The sequence below is a fragment of the Pantherophis guttatus genome, chromosome 14 (assembly GCF_059756535.1).
Source record: "Pantherophis guttatus breed Tessera chromosome 14, ASM5975653v1, whole genome shotgun sequence".
Classification (NCBI taxonomy): Eukaryota; Metazoa; Chordata; class Lepidosauria; order Squamata; family Colubridae; genus Pantherophis; species Pantherophis guttatus.
The window spans coordinates 22,984,353-23,002,759 of NC_142076.1; the positions used below are offsets into that span (position 1 = coordinate 22,984,353).

General features: G+C 47.4%; 2 protein-coding genes across 11 annotated transcripts in view; one reads left to right on the forward strand and one right to left on the reverse strand.

Annotated features, from left to right (window-relative positions):
• NPRL3 (NPR3 like, GATOR1 complex subunit) overlaps positions 1 to 12,778 on the reverse strand; it is a 15,629-nt gene extending 2,851 nt beyond the window's left edge. The window contains exons 1-9 of one of the 9 annotated variants that reach the window (XM_034441370.3): positions 12,332 to 12,763; positions 10,212 to 10,281; positions 9,041 to 9,079; positions 5,972 to 6,101; positions 4,454 to 4,528; positions 3,294 to 3,447; positions 2,866 to 2,947; positions 1,769 to 1,906; positions 725 to 881 (exon numbers count right to left, since the gene is read on the reverse strand). In XM_034441370.3, coding sequence (XP_034297261.2) covers positions 725 to 881; positions 1,769 to 1,906; positions 2,866 to 2,947; positions 3,294 to 3,447; positions 4,454 to 4,528; positions 5,972 to 6,101; positions 9,041 to 9,079; positions 10,212 to 10,281; positions 12,332 to 12,449 — 963 coding nt within the window. In that variant the 5' untranslated portion in view covers positions 12,450 to 12,763. Of the gene's footprint in view, positions 1 to 724; positions 882 to 1,768; positions 1,907 to 2,865; positions 2,948 to 3,293; positions 3,448 to 3,703; positions 3,865 to 3,922; positions 4,052 to 4,453; positions 4,529 to 5,971; positions 6,102 to 9,040; positions 9,080 to 10,211; positions 10,282 to 10,936; positions 11,279 to 12,331 lie in introns of those variants that run through there. The other 8 variants (XM_087878773.1, XM_034441371.3, XM_034441372.3 and 5 more) reach the window with 8 other exon arrangements.
• A 1,062-nt stretch (positions 12,779 to 13,840) lies between these two features.
• On the forward strand, positions 13,841 to 16,674 carry LOC117679451 (hemoglobin subunit alpha-D). 2 transcript variants are annotated; one of them, XM_087878777.1, is made up of 4 exons: positions 13,841 to 15,512; positions 15,643 to 16,026; positions 16,139 to 16,343; positions 16,440 to 16,674. In XM_087878777.1, the coding sequence occupies exons 2-4, from the start codon at positions 15,932 to 15,934 to the stop codon at positions 16,566 to 16,568; spliced, it is 429 nt and encodes a 142-aa protein (XP_087734903.1). In that variant the 5' UTR covers positions 13,841 to 15,512; positions 15,643 to 15,931; the 3' UTR covers positions 16,569 to 16,674. The 2 variants fall into 2 exon arrangements, with proteins under 2 accessions (XP_087734903.1, XP_034297271.2); XM_034441380.3 differs by lacking the exon at positions 13,841 to 15,512 and having other exon boundaries at positions 15,535 to 16,026.
• Positions 16,675 to 18,407: the final 1,733 nt, after the last annotated feature.

Sequence of the window (18,407 nt, forward strand, 5' to 3'; positions counted from 1 at the left end):
TATATACCCCTTCATAGTGCTTTTACAGACATCTCTAAGCAGTTTGTAAAAGCCTCATATTGCCCCCAACAATCTGGGTCCTCATTTACTCACCTTGGAAGGACGGAAGGCTGAGTCAACCTTGAGCTGGTGAGATTTGAACTGCAGCTAGCAGTCAGCTAAAGTAGCCTGCAGTGCTGCACTCTAACCACTGCGCCACTTCAGCATAAGCAGAAGAGAACAGCTAGTTCTCTTCTGCTTAGGCAGATCACATTAAGAAAACACAGAGCCTGGCAGCCAGAGGAGAAAGCGCCCATTCCCCTACTGCGGGTTGAGATCAGGGGCATAGCTTTCGTTTATAAAGAGGGCCCCCGAATCCCAGCTACTGGGAAGCAGGGGGAGGAGAGATTCACTGCCCTCAAGCTTAGCCTGTGTGTGCAATAAGGGGAGGTGACCCATTCGGATCCCACAGGGCCTGATCCAGCTGGCTGGCTCTTCTGGTCCTCTTAGAGGCAAGGTACAAGTAGGCAGAAGGATGCGCTGCACCTAATACAAAGGTGGGCTTTAATGCCTCAGTTGTTGCACTGGAAAAGATCTTCCCTCCCCCACAACCTTTCCTTGGGAGTTCTCACTGTCTGCTTAGGGGTCAACTCGGCTCCTGTGTTTTGGAAGAGGAGGTCCACCTGTGGTCTATGATGTAGCAGATGTATCAAAAAGCTACATTTGGAGCCCCCCATGAGCTCACCTGGAGCAAGGCCAGGTCGGCATCCTGAGCCAGCTGCTGAAGGTTCTTCACAGCAGAGGCTGTCTTGATCACTCGCACCAGGGCAGGGGAGCAGTCGAGGGGCAGTTCACTGAGGAGGGGCTTCTCATCTTTAAGCAGCAATAAGGCATGGTAAGGCCTGCAGAGGGACAGCAAAACAGGGCCGGGGGAGTTAGGATAACCTATAATGGCTGGGGAAAAGCTCTTGGATTAACTTGTACAATTTCTCTATTTCACAAGACTTAAGACAGGTGTAAAAACCTCGGTGTAACAGAATTGGTGACTGATTCCTTAAAAACCAGAGCAGCTGAATGCGTAATATGAGAAAAGTAATTTTCATAGGATTTATGAAAAAAAATTACAACACCTTCAGGGGGAAGATGGGAGGCCTATAAATTTTATAAATAGATATACAAATAAATGAATAAATAAATAACAAACTCAGTTCTCCAGGTGAACTAGAATGAGAGCCTCCCTTACACCACACAAGTTGAACATCATACAATTAAACCCTGTTTGGCAGAAGTCCTGGGTGTGAGTTTGGTGAATGAGTAGCTGAGAAGCTAAATGTTGGTAGACGAGGTAAAAAGACTGTGTGGTTCAGACTGAGCATGTGAGATGCATGAAGTGAAAACATTTTGAGCACCGCCATAAGTGTATGGGGATGATGCCTGCACAATTAAGTAGCTGGTGATCGAAGAACAAAATGTTTCCTAAAGATTTATCTTTGGGCTTGCAAACCATGAGATCATGAAGAAAAATGGGGCAAATAAAGTATGGAAATGAGACAGATGAGTAGGCCATGAATTCTCAAGTCCTATCTCAAGTCTAACTATTCATCTTTCAAAATTCCGAACATTCTTGCCCACAGTTGCCAAATTTCAGACACACATTTTCAGCTCCCAAGCAGGCTTAACCTCATCTACAGCCCAAGAGGCCTGACTGAGGCAAGAAAAGATTCTAAACCAAATTGCACTCAGAGCAAAATAAAATAATAAATGTATTAGCAATAAAACCCTGTCTCACCGAATAGCCTTCAAACTTCTTTCAATGGCTTCTGGAGGGATGAAACTGGATGCCACATCATGGATTTTATGAGGCAGGCAGAAACTCACTTCCAGCCAGTTATTGATCTGTAGTTGGACCAACCCTGTTGTGCACAGACTGAAGGGAAAGAGAGAAGTATCAGGAGGTTCAGGGATCAGCCTTTTTGCAAAATGTTCTCCAAGGTCCCCTCCACCCTTTACCTTCAGCAATTCTTGACATTTGACTCAATAATACAGTATTTCCTTTTACTGCCACCTGCTGGCCACCAACGAGCTAGTAAACAGTTCCTTGTTCAACCTAGAGGAAAGCTGCTGCCCACCAGGTGGAGCTGACCAGCTGTCTCAGAGTGCCATCTGACTGACCTCCCCAGGAAGGTGTGCTCTGCTGTTGGGCATCAGAAGAGAAGGAAAGCAATAGGCAGGAGGAGCAGAACTAGCCTGAAACCAGCCCAGGGAGGGGAACTAAGGCTCACAATGCCTATTTTCATGGAGGGAGGGGGGCATGAGAGTATGGAGCCTCCAAAGAATTTACAAGGTATCAAAGGGAAGAGAGAGCCTGGCCTGCTTTGTGCAGGTTTCCCTCTCAAGGAAGCAGTGCATTGACAAGCAGAGAAGCAAGAAGGGACTTCAGGTTCTAGACCTGATAGTGATAGTTTTCAAAAGGAAAGCAGCCAGTTAAATTTAGATAATTCTTGATATTATGAGATGAATTGATCTCTATCTTCTTTAATCTCCCAATTCTAAACCGAGAGGTAATGTTTCACATAAGCCTTGCCCCAACGGAGAATAAAAGATAAGGGGAAGTCGGCTAAGCATCCAATATCCTGAAGGTTTCGTTCCAATTGCCTTGTGTGTTTTGGGGGGGGGAGGAGCTACAGAATCGGACTCTTCCTGTCTTGCAGTGAGTCTCCCCCCCGGGCTCCCCTATTTTGGGATGAGGCTGTCCTCTCCTACACCATGACAAGGGCACCATGACAAGGCCTATGGCTCTGTAAGGAAGCGGCTGGTGCAACCTCCGGAGACAGCAACCTTCCAAGAACTGCTGATGGGGGAGTGGGGTGGCAAGGATATTATTACCTGTCGTAAGCCTCTTTAAGATCTCTGGCCAACTTGCATTTGGGAAGGATGTGAGGGAAAGGCGACTGAGAGCCATCCCTTGCTGTGGAGGGAAAAAGTAATTTTGGAGCAGCTGACGCTCCGGAGGACCCAACCTCAGGCTCCTGCCCTCTTCCCAACCATTCATTCTTGGGATATACCTGATGCTGGACTTTATTATTGACCTAATTAATTCATCAAATGTGTATAGCTGCCCATCTCACAAAGACTGAAATGTGCTACTTTGTGTCATCCTGGCTAGCAGTTCCAACCGTTGACTGCATAGCAAACGTCAGCCAGTCCAGCCTGGACTATTGAGGAGGTCAAGTGAGGGGGGATAAAACAGCCTTCCTTGGACACCGATCCTCAGCCTCCCAAGTGGATGAGACCATAAACTGCTTGCAACTTACTTTCTGACATGGCTGAAACTTCATCTTGAATGGCCAGAATGAGTTTGGCCTCCCTGGTGAGATACTGGCAGCGTCTCTCTTCATGCTGAAGCACAATGGCGATGCGCCGGGAAAGGTTATGCAGGCAGCTGATCACGGAGGGGTCTGCAGTGGCCTGCAGACAGAAGCAGAAATCGTCCATCAAGGGTGGCCTGGCAGGCCAGATGACCTGGAGGAAGGAAGCGGCACCCACCTGGGGCCAACCCAGCCATTCTTTCCCCTCCGGCCATCCAGCAGCAGAAGGCTGCTTCCCACTGAAAGCATCAGGATAACAAGAGCTGCTACCACAAAATGTGTGAACCAGTGGTAGCATCCCTTCAGCTACTCTTATTTGGACAAAACATCTCAGTCACACACACATACGCACACACCAGCATCTTCCTCTGGCCTTCTCCTGAGCCCAAATAGTTCCTTCCCATTTAGAGATGTCCTAATGTGAGGACAGAGGGGCAGGCTCACTGCCCTGGAGCAAACCATCCTCCAACCCTCAGTCTGAGCCTTGCAGAGCCTTTGGCTAGAATAGGTTACATGACAACCTGATGAAGCACAAACCCTGGAATTTCTCTGTCACATCTTGCACAAGTGCCCACCTTGCATAGCCCAGAGAGGCTGCTTAAACCACTCTGAATCAGGGAGAAGGCAGGAGTCCAGCTGTTATCAGCCACACCCAGCTGAACAAGCGGGGGCCCAGAGTAGCCAAAGTGGACAAACCAGCTGTTTAAGGCCTGTTAAGGAAATGGAATGGAGGGCAGTGATAACGTGTGCCACCCAAAGTCGCAAACCATGACTTGGCACTACGAAATGAGCCACATTTTTGCTGAGTCACAGCAGGGGGCTAAACTTCAAGCTTCACTGCAACTGCCTCCCTATTGATAACACCTTGGGCCTTTGCCTGTCCAGCTGCCACTAGCAGATGGGCCCCACCTTGGAGCTGTAGTGCTATGCAGAGCTGCAAAGCCATAAGTCCCGAGAGAAGTCCAGACCAGCCGAGGTGGGGGAAGGGTGCTGCCTTTGCTAATAAAGGCCAAAGAGATGACCAAGAACACCTAACCCATGCGAGGGCTCTACAGCTGGTTGTCTAACAGCACTGTTAGGTAGTATTACTTCCCAGGCAATCTTACCCTTAAAGCAAAGACCACATTGAAGAGAATCATGGTGGGCATTTCCCTCTTGGGAGAAGGATCTGTCTTTGATACCTGCACAGCAAAAGAGGACACTCAGGAAGTGTAAAAACGAGCAGATCCAGGAAGGGTGGTTGAGTGAGGCGGTACATAAAAGGCAGATTTGTTCTTCGTATGTTGAGATCTGGGGAAGGAATCCCCTCTCTTGGCCTCAGTGAGGTCACCTGGCCTGAAGGTCACGTATTTAAGAAGAGCAGGCATAAACTAGAGCATATCCAGGTTAAGGAGACCAAAGTGAGGAAGTCTCAGAAAAAGAAATTCTGCGTGGGCTGGGAGAAAGAGGGCAGGAGCTGAAGTCGTCCAATGGCTGAAGGAAGCTGCGCGGAATACACACCAAACCTTTTTCCTTGGATTAAACAAATAACAGAGCCGTGTGGCATTAAAACAGTCTATCTTGGGGAAGCAGCGGAGTGGCTCTATTTAGGCAGAGACTGGGGGCAGGGGCTTAGGTGAGGGAATAATTTTCCAGCCATGGCATTTCTCGATCAGCAGGGGTCCTGAGGGCACCACAAGTTTACAGACTCACACAGCACACCCCACAATTGTATCCGCTTTCCAAAGTTTCCAATGAATAAACATAGGTTAACTGGGGGAACGGGGGGCTCTCTTGGTGTGTTGTGACCATCTTCACTAGCAACTCTGGAATGAATGGCAGGGCAGCTCTTGTCCCTCCAGAAGGATGTTCAAGAGAAAATAAGAGGAATCTCAGCAGAGGTACAATTCTGAGAATTTAAAATCAGGAACATGGGAAATAATATTTCAAATTAGTCATCCCATTAACCTATAGGGAATCCAAATTTTCTAAATTGAAGGAAGAATGAGTAACATAGCAAAGAAATATGAATTGTTACTTCTTGAAGGAATTACATGACTCTACATGATGGAGCAAAAAAGCCCAAAATGGCCTGTCAGGAGGAAGGCCTCAGCAAAAGGCCTGGTTAATGGTTTAGCCCCATTCCTTGGATTCACACAGTACATTTAAACAATGAACTAACCTAACAGAATAAACCACAAAGAACAACCCATTAAAATATTTGCAATTTCATCTGCTAAATCTTCTACTAATCTAGTTAAGAGTGCTGCATGAACACCAACCATGTTTAGAGATACAATTGCCATTCCTAGGGAAGATTCAAAAGTTAAATTGCTGGTGCCCATTAAAATTTGGGCTGATCAAGAAATCCTTATATAGCATACTCCCAATTTTGAATCTCATTTTACAATGGAGGAGAAAAATCTTCACAGGGAAGACTAGCCACAAAAACAGCTGAAATGGACTCTTTCTAGTATCAGCTTCAGCGAGGAATATGGGAAGCAGAGTCTGAGTTTGAGATCCTAGCCACTGGATTTTGCAGGTGGTTCCAAGCTGAGAAGGAGGCAAGAATAGAAATTCAGCAATAACTGGAAGGAGCCTCAAAGTTCCAGCTATTGCAATGGTGTTTTGGATCTGTGACATACCTGGCCAAAGGCATGCTGCAACAGAGTTGGGTGCCCAACAAAACGAATATTATCGATCTTCAGCTCAAACTTTTTGCCACACATGTCTGATTTAGTAGCCAGAATTGTTGCCAGAATGACATCTGAAAACCTTCAAAGCATAAGAGAAACAGGTATGACTGTGTTTATGGTGACCTAAAGGAATCCCAAAGCCAGGTACCATTTTTATTCAATATTAAATATTATTCTGTAAGCATTCTATAAACACTAGGACCCATTTGAATGCCATTAATTTGTCCAAATTGTATATTTAGAATCATCAGAATTACTGAAAGGAAAGCATCGCAGCCAACAATGGGACAGTCATGCAAAACTCTCAGAAAGAAGTGAAGAGGTTAGGAGGGGTCCCTTCTGTTGGAGGGTCTAAGCAGAGAAGTTGAAGCAGTTGAAGCAGATTCCCAAGTACAAGCTGTTCCTGAGCTGGGTTATAAAGGCTCCCAAAGTCAAGGAATACCTGCTCAGAGCAGTAAAAACATTTTTCTCTCCTACTCCCATTCTCTGTTTGCTCCATAAACTCCTGTCATGTAGCCTCTTATCTCTGCATGATCTAAAGTTTTCTGCTTTGTGAGGAAAGATGCAGCCTCTTTCAAAGTGCCAGTGCCCCAGAGGACCCAACCGGATAAACCAAGGAGATTAAAGTCATCTAACATGGAGGTCTGCAGGCTGGCCAGGATCACAGGCCTCAGAGCACCTGCAACACCAGGTTGTCTGCAGCTTACTCAAGCTTTAAAGGGCTGGTGACAATGGAATTGCAGCCCTCTGGGCAGAAACACATCTTCTAGCTCTGAGCTTGCTTCTGCGTTTTCACATTTAAACTTTTAGTCACAACTCCCTTTTCTCCCACCCCACTGCTGGTCAGGGGTAGTTGCCATACAAAGGCTTCTCCCCTGTGACTACAGAGAGATGTTGCATTGTTCTGCTGTGAGGGCTGCAGCCCAGAGAGTTATCAGCTTATCAGCCCTCCCAGAAGGCAGCAGCAGTTAAGGCAGAATAGTGGCTTTGCAATCTTTCCCACCAGAGACCTGGCAATTGAAGTTTGAACTCTTATTTGGATTAAAACCAAAAGTAGTTCTACAAGATGTTCTCCTCAAGACAGAATGGAAATCCCAATGGTTCTGTATGTGGAAAAAATGGAATGAAAAAATCAAATTCGTGAAACTGTTCATATCCAGTCTGTGAAAATCTCTCCCTTTGCTCTGTTCTAGCAACAGAAAATTCCAAAATTTTGTTCTTGAAAAAGTGGAACTTCCTGACAAGTCTCCTCATCTCCCTATCTTCCCATGATGGTTACACCCTGGCTAAGCATTTGATTTTAGCCAAGCACCCTGGGTGAACTTAAAAAACTGTGAGCGTTTCTTTGGAAGACCAGCTTCCTAGAGGCACTTTTGTAGCTCATTGGTTTGTTAAGGGCCTCTGGGATATTGCTGCAAAAGTCCTGGTTTTATTTATTTATTTAATTTATTAGTTCAATTTATATGCTGCCCTCCTCTGAAGACTCAGGGCAGCTTACAATGCACTTATAGCAATAGCCTTCATTCTTTTGTATATACCTGCTTATATATACCTGCTTATTAGGGCTTTTGGCCCCCCATAAGCGGTGTTTCTATAAAGTCAGCTTATTGCCCCCACAACCCGGGTCCTCAATTTACCTACCTCGGAAAGATGGAAGGCTGAGTCAACCTTGAGTCTGGTGAGATTTGAACTCGCATTAATTGCAGGCAGCTGGCAGCTAAGTGCTATATAACAGCACTTAGTCCGCTGCACCACCAAGGCTCCAAACAGTGTTTGGAGACCCTTGTTTCAATAATGCTGCCACCTACCTCTATGTTCATTAGAAGAGCATACTTCTTATGCAAATAAATGTCCTCAGGGTAAATAACAACCTTATCTGACCTTTTAGCAGCTTCTACTTCTACAATTAAAGAGAACTTCTCCTATGAATCCTCAGGAGTTCCTACCTCTCTCTGTAAGAAAGGGGCTCTGAAAGAGATTCAAAGCCTTTAGCTGCCCCCCTACCTCCTATGCAGCTTCAGCTTTTCTTTTTGACCCACTTTTTCTGGCCGCAACTTAAGTTACGCTGAGTCTTAGGAAAAGATTTAGACCAGTACAAAACCACACAACTAGGGCAAATACATTTCCTGACTAAGCAGGGGATGGATTAGAAGACCTCCAAGGTCCCTTCCAACTGTTATTCTATTCTGTTCTGTTCTGTTCTGTTCTGTTGTTCTATTCTATTCTATTCTATTCTATTCTATTCTATTCTATTCTATTCTATTCTTTATTTTCTATTCTATTCTATTCTATTTTATTTTTTATTCTAGTCTATTCTATTTTCTATTCTATTCTATTCTATTCTATTCTATTCTATTCTATTCTATATTACCTTCTCTTCTCTCCTCTTCTCATTCTATTCTATTCATTTATTGCAATCCTCCTCATTCTAGTGTTACACTAACTAGAAATTCTAAAACCTGTAATATGGTTAAGGGAGAGCAGATTGGAAAAGAACATAATAGCTCGAATGTGGAGTAGCCTCAATACTCTATAATTCAAAGTATTATTATTACTCTGCATCCTAAAAACTAGAGAGGAGCCAGCTGTTAAATGCTACATGCAAATGCCTTCACAGATAAAAATGACATATTGCCTCTATGGTGCAAAAGCAGTTATAGTCAATTGCAAAGTGCCGAATGGTGCGCCAGTCTTAGCTTTGACCTCATACACTCCAATCAACTGAGTCAGCTTCTTGGTCCACCTAATCCAGACTTGTCTCCACTGAGGGTAGACAGGCAGCCAGAGAGGAAACCCAAAGCTGTTCTGCATGCAAAACACATGCTCTGCCACAATGCTGCAGTTCTCTTTCTAGACTGGCTCCTCCTTTAAGTTTCTTACAAGTTCGTCCATCTCATCTGCACTCCACTATCGTTCCACTCATTTTCAGCATATTTCAAGACAGAAATTAGAAACACAATACAAGAAGATGATAGTAAAAAAAGAAAAGCCATTGGAGACAGATGAATTTGTTCTTACCCTGACACCACCTGCTCATCAGTGAGAGGACAGGGCTCTCTGAAAATAGGAACAGGGGCCATAAGCACCACTCAGAAACAAAACTGGAGAATCAACCAGACAAAAATCACACAAGGCACACTATTCACACACTTATAAAATGGGACAATGGAATCCTGCCAGTCTTTACTTACAAATAAATGTTTCTAAAGTAAAATGAAAAAAATTAAACTAATGTACACCACACCACCACTACCCATGTACATTGATGGCTTAAGTGGGAAGGAAGAAAGAGTCTTCAATGGCTGTTCCTAGTGCAGCAGGGACCATGGGCTTCCCCCAAAGAGACAGCAGAATGGGCAGGCAGGACAGAGCATGCAGGAATGTCTCAAGGCCGCTGGAATAAGAAATCTGGGCTCCAGGGGCTCAGCCGGCCCTTCCTTCGTGGCCTGCTACTGCGCAAACCATTCAGGGCATCCCATAGTTTAGACTTATTTTTCCAAAACTTGTGCCATTTCTTCACCACCTGATCAAGTGGAGCTCCTTTCCTTTCAGGTCACAGAAAGCAGCCGCTTCCAACCTTCTATACTATGGAGACTCAATGGAGCATTTTTTTCTATTCCTGAATTCTGCTACAGCAGAAGAAACCTACGCATTGTACTACATGAGAACCATTAAATTATACTGGCTACCTCCTCAGCAGTTCTGGACAACAGAGAACACAGTTCAGGACCAGAGTGGGACCTGCAACTGTTCTTGTAATCGCAAACAAATCCCAGATGCTTTGGTTCATATCAACTAGCTAAGGACCAAGAGAGGGCTAGATCCAGCTTCCATGCAGCTTTTCTTGAAATTTCCCCAGCTTCAATTCCACAGGCTGAATAAAAAGCCAGGGAAAATCAGTGTCTCTTGGCAAATGGGAATTCAGGAGCTTTCTTCCCCCTGTCAGGCCTACCAGCAGGGAAGAGTTGTCTCCTCCCATTGCTAATAGCAGAGGAGCAAAAAATGTAAAGATCATTCACTGGGATAACTGTGATTATTAAACAGTACAAGAGTTGGATAGAATATTTTTATGTTTTCTTCAAAACCATGACATTCAAAAACCCCTTCACAAAAAGAATTGAGCTCAATTTTGCCAACCAAAATGCCCATGAGTAGGAGATCTGCAAAAAAGAACCAAGGAAATGCATACCTGGAATCTCCATCTGGATCTTCTACATTGTCACCAATACTGTTTACTGCATATCTACTCCTTGAGGTTCCTAAAAAAAATTGAGTAGGGGGAAACTTCAAGCCTGAAGACATTACTCACTGTCCCATTCACACAGCACATTTTGCATGATGATGGGGAGAGAGGCAGCATGTTTTATGGAAATCCTAGCATCTTCCTCAGACAACTAGGCTTAGGACCTGGTTATTTGCGGGACCGCCTGCTACCACCAATAGCCTCCCACCAACCAGTACGCTCCCATAGAGAGGGGCTCCTCCGGGTGCTGTCGACCAAACAATGTCGACTGGGGGAGAGCCTTCTCTGTGGGGGCACCTACTGTCTGGAACGAGCTCCCCCCGGAGATACGGAGGATCCCGGATCTGCGTACCTTCCGTCGCGCGCTCAAAACGTTCTTATTTCATCAAGCTGGCCTGACCTAAGTTTTTCCCCTTTTTAAATGGAAATTTTAAATTTGGTCTTAAATTATTGGGGTTTAAAATTTTCAGCCAAATTATTTAATTTGTTTTACTTTATTTTAAATTTTGTATTCATATGTTTTATTCCATGGCTGTTCACCACCCTGAGTCCTTCGGGAGTAGGGCGGTATACAAATTGAAATAATAAATAAAATAATAAATAAAACTAACCCAGAGGCATGTTTTGTGTAAGCTAAGTATCTCAGCATTCTAGTGATCAGTTAAGCTCACCCTTTCTATTTTTTTTCAGTCGCTGACCATAGTTACTTTCCCATCTTTCATTAATAAGTCATCTGATGGCTGTAGCCAGGGGGACCTTTTGTCAGGTTCGCCTGATTCGCCAGTTGCGACCCTTTCTTGATCGGGATTCCATGTGCACAGTCACTCATGCCCTCGTCACCTCTTGCCTGGACTACTGCAATGCTCTCTACATGGGGCTCCCCTTGAAGAGCACCCGGAGGCTCCAACTGGTCCAGAAAGCGGCCGCGCGGGTAATTACGGGAGCTGCATGGCGCTCCCACATAACACCGCGCCTGCGCGAGCTGCACTGGCTCCCAGTGGTCTTCCGGGTGCGCTTCAAAGTGTTGGTTACCACCTTTAAAGCGCTCCATGGCATAGGACCTAGTTATCTTTGAGACCACCTGCTGCTACCGACAACCTCCCATCGACCTGTGCGCTCCCACAGAGAGGGCCTCCTCGGGGTGCCATCAGCCAAACAATGTAGGCTGGTGACCCTCAGGGGGAGGGCCTTCTCTGTGGGGGCACCTACCCTATGGAACCAGCTGCCCCCAGAGATAAGGAGAATCCAAGACCTCAGTGCCTTCCACCGTGCCCTTAGAACTTTTTTTTCAGCAAGCCGGGCTGGCTTAACATATTTTTAAACATTTTTAATTCATTTGTCATTTTAAACTGGGGCCAAATTAATATATATTCTTTTAATTGTTTTTAATGTTTGTATTGTATGTTTTTATCTGGCTGTACACTGCCCTGAGTCCCTCGGGAGAAGGTGCGGTATATAAATTTGAAATAAAATTTAAAAAATAAATAAATCTGACATTTAGGAAGTTTCCCAAACAGCAAAGTCACAGGAACTGACATGTAAAAAAGCCAATTGACCATGGACTGATCAAAAACATGAACATGACACCATGTTGAGGAATTGATGTAGAGGCCTTTGCTCCAGGTTGCCTGTGCCTGCCCAGAAAGACAGCCAGGAAAACCGTCTGATCTTGAAAGCCCTGAACGGGTGATGTCCCCATGCGACCCCCTCACAGAGGAAGCACTGAGTTCAACTATGAAATCAAGAGAAACCATGGCCGAACGTGAACGGGGCCGCTTCCCTGTCTTCGGTGAGGAGGCAGAGCTGCAGACGGCGCCCACCCAGGTGGGAAAAGCGATGCCCAACCCACTTGGACAGGTGGAAGGTCAACTGGACCAGCTGCCGGGGAAAAGGGGGGCCCGGGGAGAGGGGGCAAAGGGGGGGGGGCGGTCATCCGAGCGGCCGGAGCACAGCGAGACCGCCCGGCGGCGAAAGGGCGAGGGCGCCGGGTCGCCATAGCAACGGCGGCGGCCAGGCCTTCCGGGGCGGGGCGCCGGCCGCCCACCACGCGCGCGCCAGTTCCTCACCGATCAGGGCGGCCGGGTTGCCGGGGCCTCGCTGGAAAGGGAAGCGGAAGAGCAGCTTGTTGCCCCGGCTGCCGGAGCTCACCAGGATGACGCTGACGGGGCTCGAGGTGTCCCCCATGCTGCTGCTGCTGCTGCCGCTGCTCTCGCCCGCGAAAGGGTAGAGGGCCCATTGCCCTTTGACACCCGGGCGCGGCGCCTGCGCGGTCGCCACCCTCTCCTGCCAGCTGCTTGTCGTCACTTCCGTTTGTCTTCCGGTAGCGGGACGGACTCCTTCAATTTGCCGCCTAGGCGAAGGTCGGGGATGATGGGCATTGAAGTCCCACCACTTCCCTCCCCGCCCACCCCCGTGCTTGGCCGGGGCCTGGCTCACCAGCCGCGGAAGCCGCGGGGCACGCCAGAAACGGGGAAGCCCCTGCGTCGGCAGCCTTCCCGTAAGCAGGCGGCACCTCGGCTAAGGCATCCGGGCGGGCTCTGCGCCCCGCCTCGGCTTGGCAAGCGGACGATAAGGCCGTAGAGGCGCCCTGGCTTTGGAGAGATACGGCCGCCCGCCCTACTGTCTCCAAGCGGGGGCGGCGTGGCCGTGCCTTCCGAACGGAGGGCAAGGAGACCCCACCCTGCGGCCCAGAAAGAAGAGCTGGGAGAAGATGTGCTCTTTTCAAAACATTGATTTAGCCCCAACTGACAGAAAAAAGACATATACGTATTTTAAAAATACTATGCAACGTTAAAAATAATTTTTATTTTTTATTTATTTAATTTATTTGTCAAACACGTAAGATAACATATAAGTATAAACATGATTATGAATACAGGATAAGGATACCAATAAAAGGAGACAGTAAAACAGGGACGGTGGCCACGTTGGTGCTCTGCACGACCTTTCCAGACCTCTTAGGAATGGGGTGAGGTCAACAGTAGACAGTCTAAGGTTAAAGTTTTGGAGGTTTGGGGATGTAACCACAGTCAGGTAGTGCATTCCAAGCATTGACCACTCTGCTGCTGAAGTTGTATTTTCTGCAATGGAGTTTGGAGTGGTTTACCTTAAGTTTGTATCTATTGTGTGCTCGTGTATTATTGCGGTTGAAACTGAAGTAGTCATTGACAGGTAGGACATAGCAGTTAATTTTGTGTACTATGCTTAGGTGAGACCGAAGGCGGTGTAGTTCTAAGTTAATTATATTATTAATTATATATAATTAATATATTAATATAATTAATATATTAATATTAGTAATAATGGCCTGGGAAAATTAATTATAAACAGAGCTCCCAAATATTGATCAAATTACTTAAAGATCTAACCCTTTTACTGGAAAAAAAAATATCATATTACCAATCAAGTGTATTACCAATCCTTCCAGTATTTTTTCATTTCATCTGGTAAAAATCATCCAACCTTGCTTTACATTTTTTTAAGTACAGGAACCGACAAACTACGTACAAAGCGTTAACAGGAGAGGAGTTCAGTGTCACTAATAAATCTGATTTTCACTTGCTTTACCATGATTTGGGAGTTTGGGAGTCCCATGGTTAATCAAGCAGTTTGGCGGGGAGGAGCACAGCAGTAAAATGAGAAAAGAGCAAAAGATATTCCCATATATCTGCCCAAAATTTCAGATTTTGCCTTTTTGTGCTGAAAGCAATAATGCTTGGCTGGAGCCTCCTATGTGCTTGCTAACTGCAAATTTAAAAATGTTACTAAGTTAGGAGGAGAGGCTACCAGCAGGGTAGAATGCAGCCTTTTGCCTGGAACCCAAATTCTCTGGCTTCACTGGTATTTTATTCAACAGAACGGGAACTCCCAGCACATTTTTGTTTGTTTGTTTGCTTTGTTCTCTGTTCCTAGTGTCTTCACATCCCAATTTCATGGTGCTGCAGGGAGGCTTCTGCTCTTACTTATGCATGCACATGCACACACAGGCGCGCACACATGCACACACACATTTATCCCAAATACTCAAGCAGAATCCAAGGTTGGCATGACAAATTAACTCTCCATTAAATGTTTGGAGAAATGGGATGGCTCTTCTCAAGATGCAGTCCTGCAAGGCATTGAAGTTGCATGGCCACAAAGTTGCTCCAGTCAACCAATGCAATTGGGCTAGGTCTTTGTGTCAGCCATGCCCAGTGGGAAACAAATCTCTGTGTTTCCCATTGTCACGAAGAGCAGGAAGGCTCTGTGGAGGCATTTTTTTTCTGTGGATGGGGGAGAAGGACATCCATGAGACAGCAGCCTCAGCCTGGCTTGTCCTTTTCCCCTCACTAATGGCTGCCTTCTAGTAGAAGCGAAACCTCTTCAAAGAAAAAAACCAATTGCCTCCTGAAAATGCACCTTTAGGACAGGAGACTGAGTTCTAGACCTGACTTAGGCACGAAAACCAGTTATTGATTTTAGGCCAGTCACTTGCACTCAGCCCAACCCACTTCATAGGGTTGTTGGGAAAATAGGAGGGAGGAATATTAGGTATGTTTGCCACTTCAAGTCATTTATAAACAATAAAAACGGGATAAAAATCTAAAATACAAAATATGCCCTAGAGGTAAGTAAGAGCTTAAAAATATTAAATATTCAATTTAGTTTGTAGGACATTAACAGGTAGGCTGCTTTTCCCGCGCGTCCTATTGTTCAGTAGATTTTTAGATGGACCCAGGCTTTCTTTTTTGCCTGTCCAGGTAGGTTGGGAAAGAAAGGCCAAGGCCAAGCCACTGCCTAACCCAGATTAGCGTGCAAACTCTAAAAATCTTACTTTCATGCATATAGGAAGCCAGGATTCAGCCAAACTATGTTATTTAGCACATTGGGGGGGGGTTGTAAACTCAGCCACCTGTGGTTAAGTAATGGTTGTTAAGAAGCCAAGACTTAGCATACTGACTTTTACTTGTTTATTTACTCCCTCGACGCATTAGACCCCTCAGTACAGTACCTGAGCTGTAAAGCAGGACCACTTTGGGCAATCATAATATTAGTTGGTGAAGGGGAACAATATTCTGGATGCCTATATTCTGTTTATCTTGTTTCACTGTTCTTTTTTATTTTCTAAAGTGCCCAGTCAGGTGGAATCACCCACTGTTTAAATCTTTAGGCCCTCTGAGGGGAGCCCGGTGTGATTGATGGGCAGGGGCTTTTCTTCCAAGCACAGCTGTGTCAGGATTGAGACTGGACTTCTGGGCTTCCCTCCAGGTCAGGAGCGCTTTTCCTTCCCATCCTAACGGCCCTCGTGTCGCCAGAGTCCGGCGACACACACCCCCGGCCATCTTTAGTCGTCCCACAAACCCGCCTCAGAATTTCAGGATCGGGGCGCTCTCCGCAGGTCAGGCATTTTTCCTGTGAATCGGCCGAGACGCTCGACGGAAGGTCGAGGAGACCATCTGGGCGCGGCAGTCCTCCAGAGGAGACCCCCTTCTACCTTCGCCTCAAGGGCTGCTCTGGGAAGCCGCAGCGAAGCGAGTCCCGCCCCGCAGCGCGCAGCAGCGCTCCTGACCGCGACGGCGATAAGATAAGAGGGGCGGACCGAGGAGGGGGCAGCTATATAAGCGACGGTGGCGCCCCGGCTCCCAGTCTGCTTTTGCCTAGCGATCTCCTCCTGCTCCGCCGCAACCATGGTGCTGACCGCCGAGGACCGCAGGCTGCTTCAAGCCTCCGTTGGCAAACTGGGCTGTCGCCTCGAGGACATTGGCGCCGATGCGCTGAACAGGTAGGCGGGCGGGCGCAGCTTTCCTTTCCCGCGACGGCCGCCCGCTGCCCTCCATTTCCCTGCCACCGGGGCGCCCTGACGGACCCTTTCCTCTTCCTTTTCCCTGCCGCAGGTTGTTAGTAGTCTTCCCGCAGAGCAAGACCTACTTCTCCCACTTTAACTTGAGTCCCGGCTCGAAGGACATCGTCCACCAGGGAGAGAAAATAGGCAAGGCGCTGGACAGCGCCCTGAAACATCTGGACGACATCCGCGGCACCCTCTCCCAGCTTAGCGACCTGCATGCCTACAACCTCCGCGTGGACCCAGTCAACTTCCAGGCAAGTCGGGGTAAAGCCACCGTCACTGCAGGGTGGGAAGAGCGGTGCCCAGCCGACCCCCCCAGCTAACTCTCCTCCCCCTCCTCTTTCCTGCAGCTGCTGTCCAAATGCTTCCATGTGTCTCTGGGCGTTCACCTGCGCAACGAGTACAATGCCACCACCTGCCTGGCCTGGGACAAGTTCTTTGAACAGGTGGCCGATGTGCTGTCTGAGAAATACAGATGAGCTCCAGGGGCCACAACCAGGCACCCTCCTTTGCCTTCCTCTGAGCTGCCTGTCTTCAGGGTGCCTCAACTGGGCCACTGAGCAATAAAGTTGTCTTTGAACCGCTGCCTGGCTGCTGCACTAGCTTTTGGGGCTGGAGGGAAGAGCAGGTCCCTATGGCTGCTGGGAAGGGACTCTTGAGTGTGTGCCTGCCTTTGAGTTGGTGTTGATCCCTGGTGGCTGCCTGGGTTAGTCCTTGCAGTTTTCTTGGCAAGATTTAGGAAGTGGTTTGTCTCTGCCTCCTTCTTTAGATGGCTGAAAAGAGTGACTGGTCCAAGGTTATCCATACTGGTGGACTTCATTATCTCCTGGTTTCTACCCTGGTGCCTTAACACTATACCAAACTGGCTCTCTGCTTGCATATAATAAAAGAAAAGGGCACCTTCATCTATAATATAGAACCTTGCCATTACAGCTAAGAACAAGCAAGGAACCAAACATGTTTTTTTGCCTCTGGGTGGAATCAGTCTTGTCTCCCCTCCCCAAAATCCTATCCCAGAGCATTCTAAGGAGTAAGGAAACTGGGGTGTTCACTGTGGCAGTAAGTCTAGAGGTGCAGGAGAGCTGGAAACAGAGTTGGCACACTTCTCTATTTGGGCTAGATCACGCAATAATCCCCCTCCCCCATTTCAGAAGCACACTTTTGAGCACTTGGGAAACAACAAATTGGGAGTAGGGAGGGCCATGGAAAGCCAGTGGCCATTGCCAGAAATATATTCAGAGTAAACATTCTTTACCAACACCTCCCAATCCTGGGGGCCCTTCCACAGCCACAGCAAAAGTGGAGCTCTCTCCTCCACACTGCTGTTCCTGCCAGCAAAAGGCAAGTGAGATGCACACCACTAGACAGGAAGACTTATTGTCCAGCTCGGGGCCCTCAGCCACAGATGAGCTAAGACCAGCCCTTGGCTGAAGGAGGGCCAGTGGACGTGGCAGAGCCTGCCATCTGAGTAACAAGGAAGGCTGGGCCACCAGTTGCAAGTGCTGCACCAGGGTCACTATGAACCAATGGCCAGCATTTCCTTTTGGCAAGGTCGACCTGGAGAGAAAGGGGGTTCTCCTTCATTTCAATAAAAGGGCTATTTAGGATCCAGGGTAGCAATTAATGGTTACCACTGTGCATCTGGTCCAAACTCAACCCCCAGGAAGACAATGACCAGACCTGTGCAGATAATTTCCCTCACTTGTGCAACTTTACCCTGAATCTTGGCCACCTGAGCAGTTAGACCTACAAACCACTTTGGCCCGGGTCCCATCTTAGCAGAGGCCAAGTCACATGGTGAATAGGAGGCTGGGGTACTTTGAGCACCTGTGGTAGCACCCTGCCCAGGCTCAGCACCTCCAAGCTGCACAGAGACCCCACAAATGCCCAGAATCCTCTGGGGGGGGTGCACAGGTTTAAACAACTTTCAATAAACAACTTTCTTTTGAACTTGACCAAGGGGCCTCCCCCACCTATCACTTGCCAGTCATGGGAACACAGCCCCCCAGCCTGCAGAGTCACCACCTCACATGCCCTAAGAAGGCCTTCTTCCTCTGTAATCCAACCTTCATGGAACTACTCCAGAGCTGGCTTTACTTACCTGGCAACTTCTTGGAGCTGTGGAGGGAGGGGAAGCTCCTTGTTTCAGTGGGAAAGCAAGACCCACTCAAGCAAGCCCAGGCAATGGAAGACCATCTTGATGGCAAGTTATGTGTCACAAAAGCCAAGTGCGCTGGGCTAAGAAAACCATGCCTCAGGGAACCACCGTGTAAACCCTGCTGGGACTAGTCCCACCCCTGGGCATGCAAGCACATATG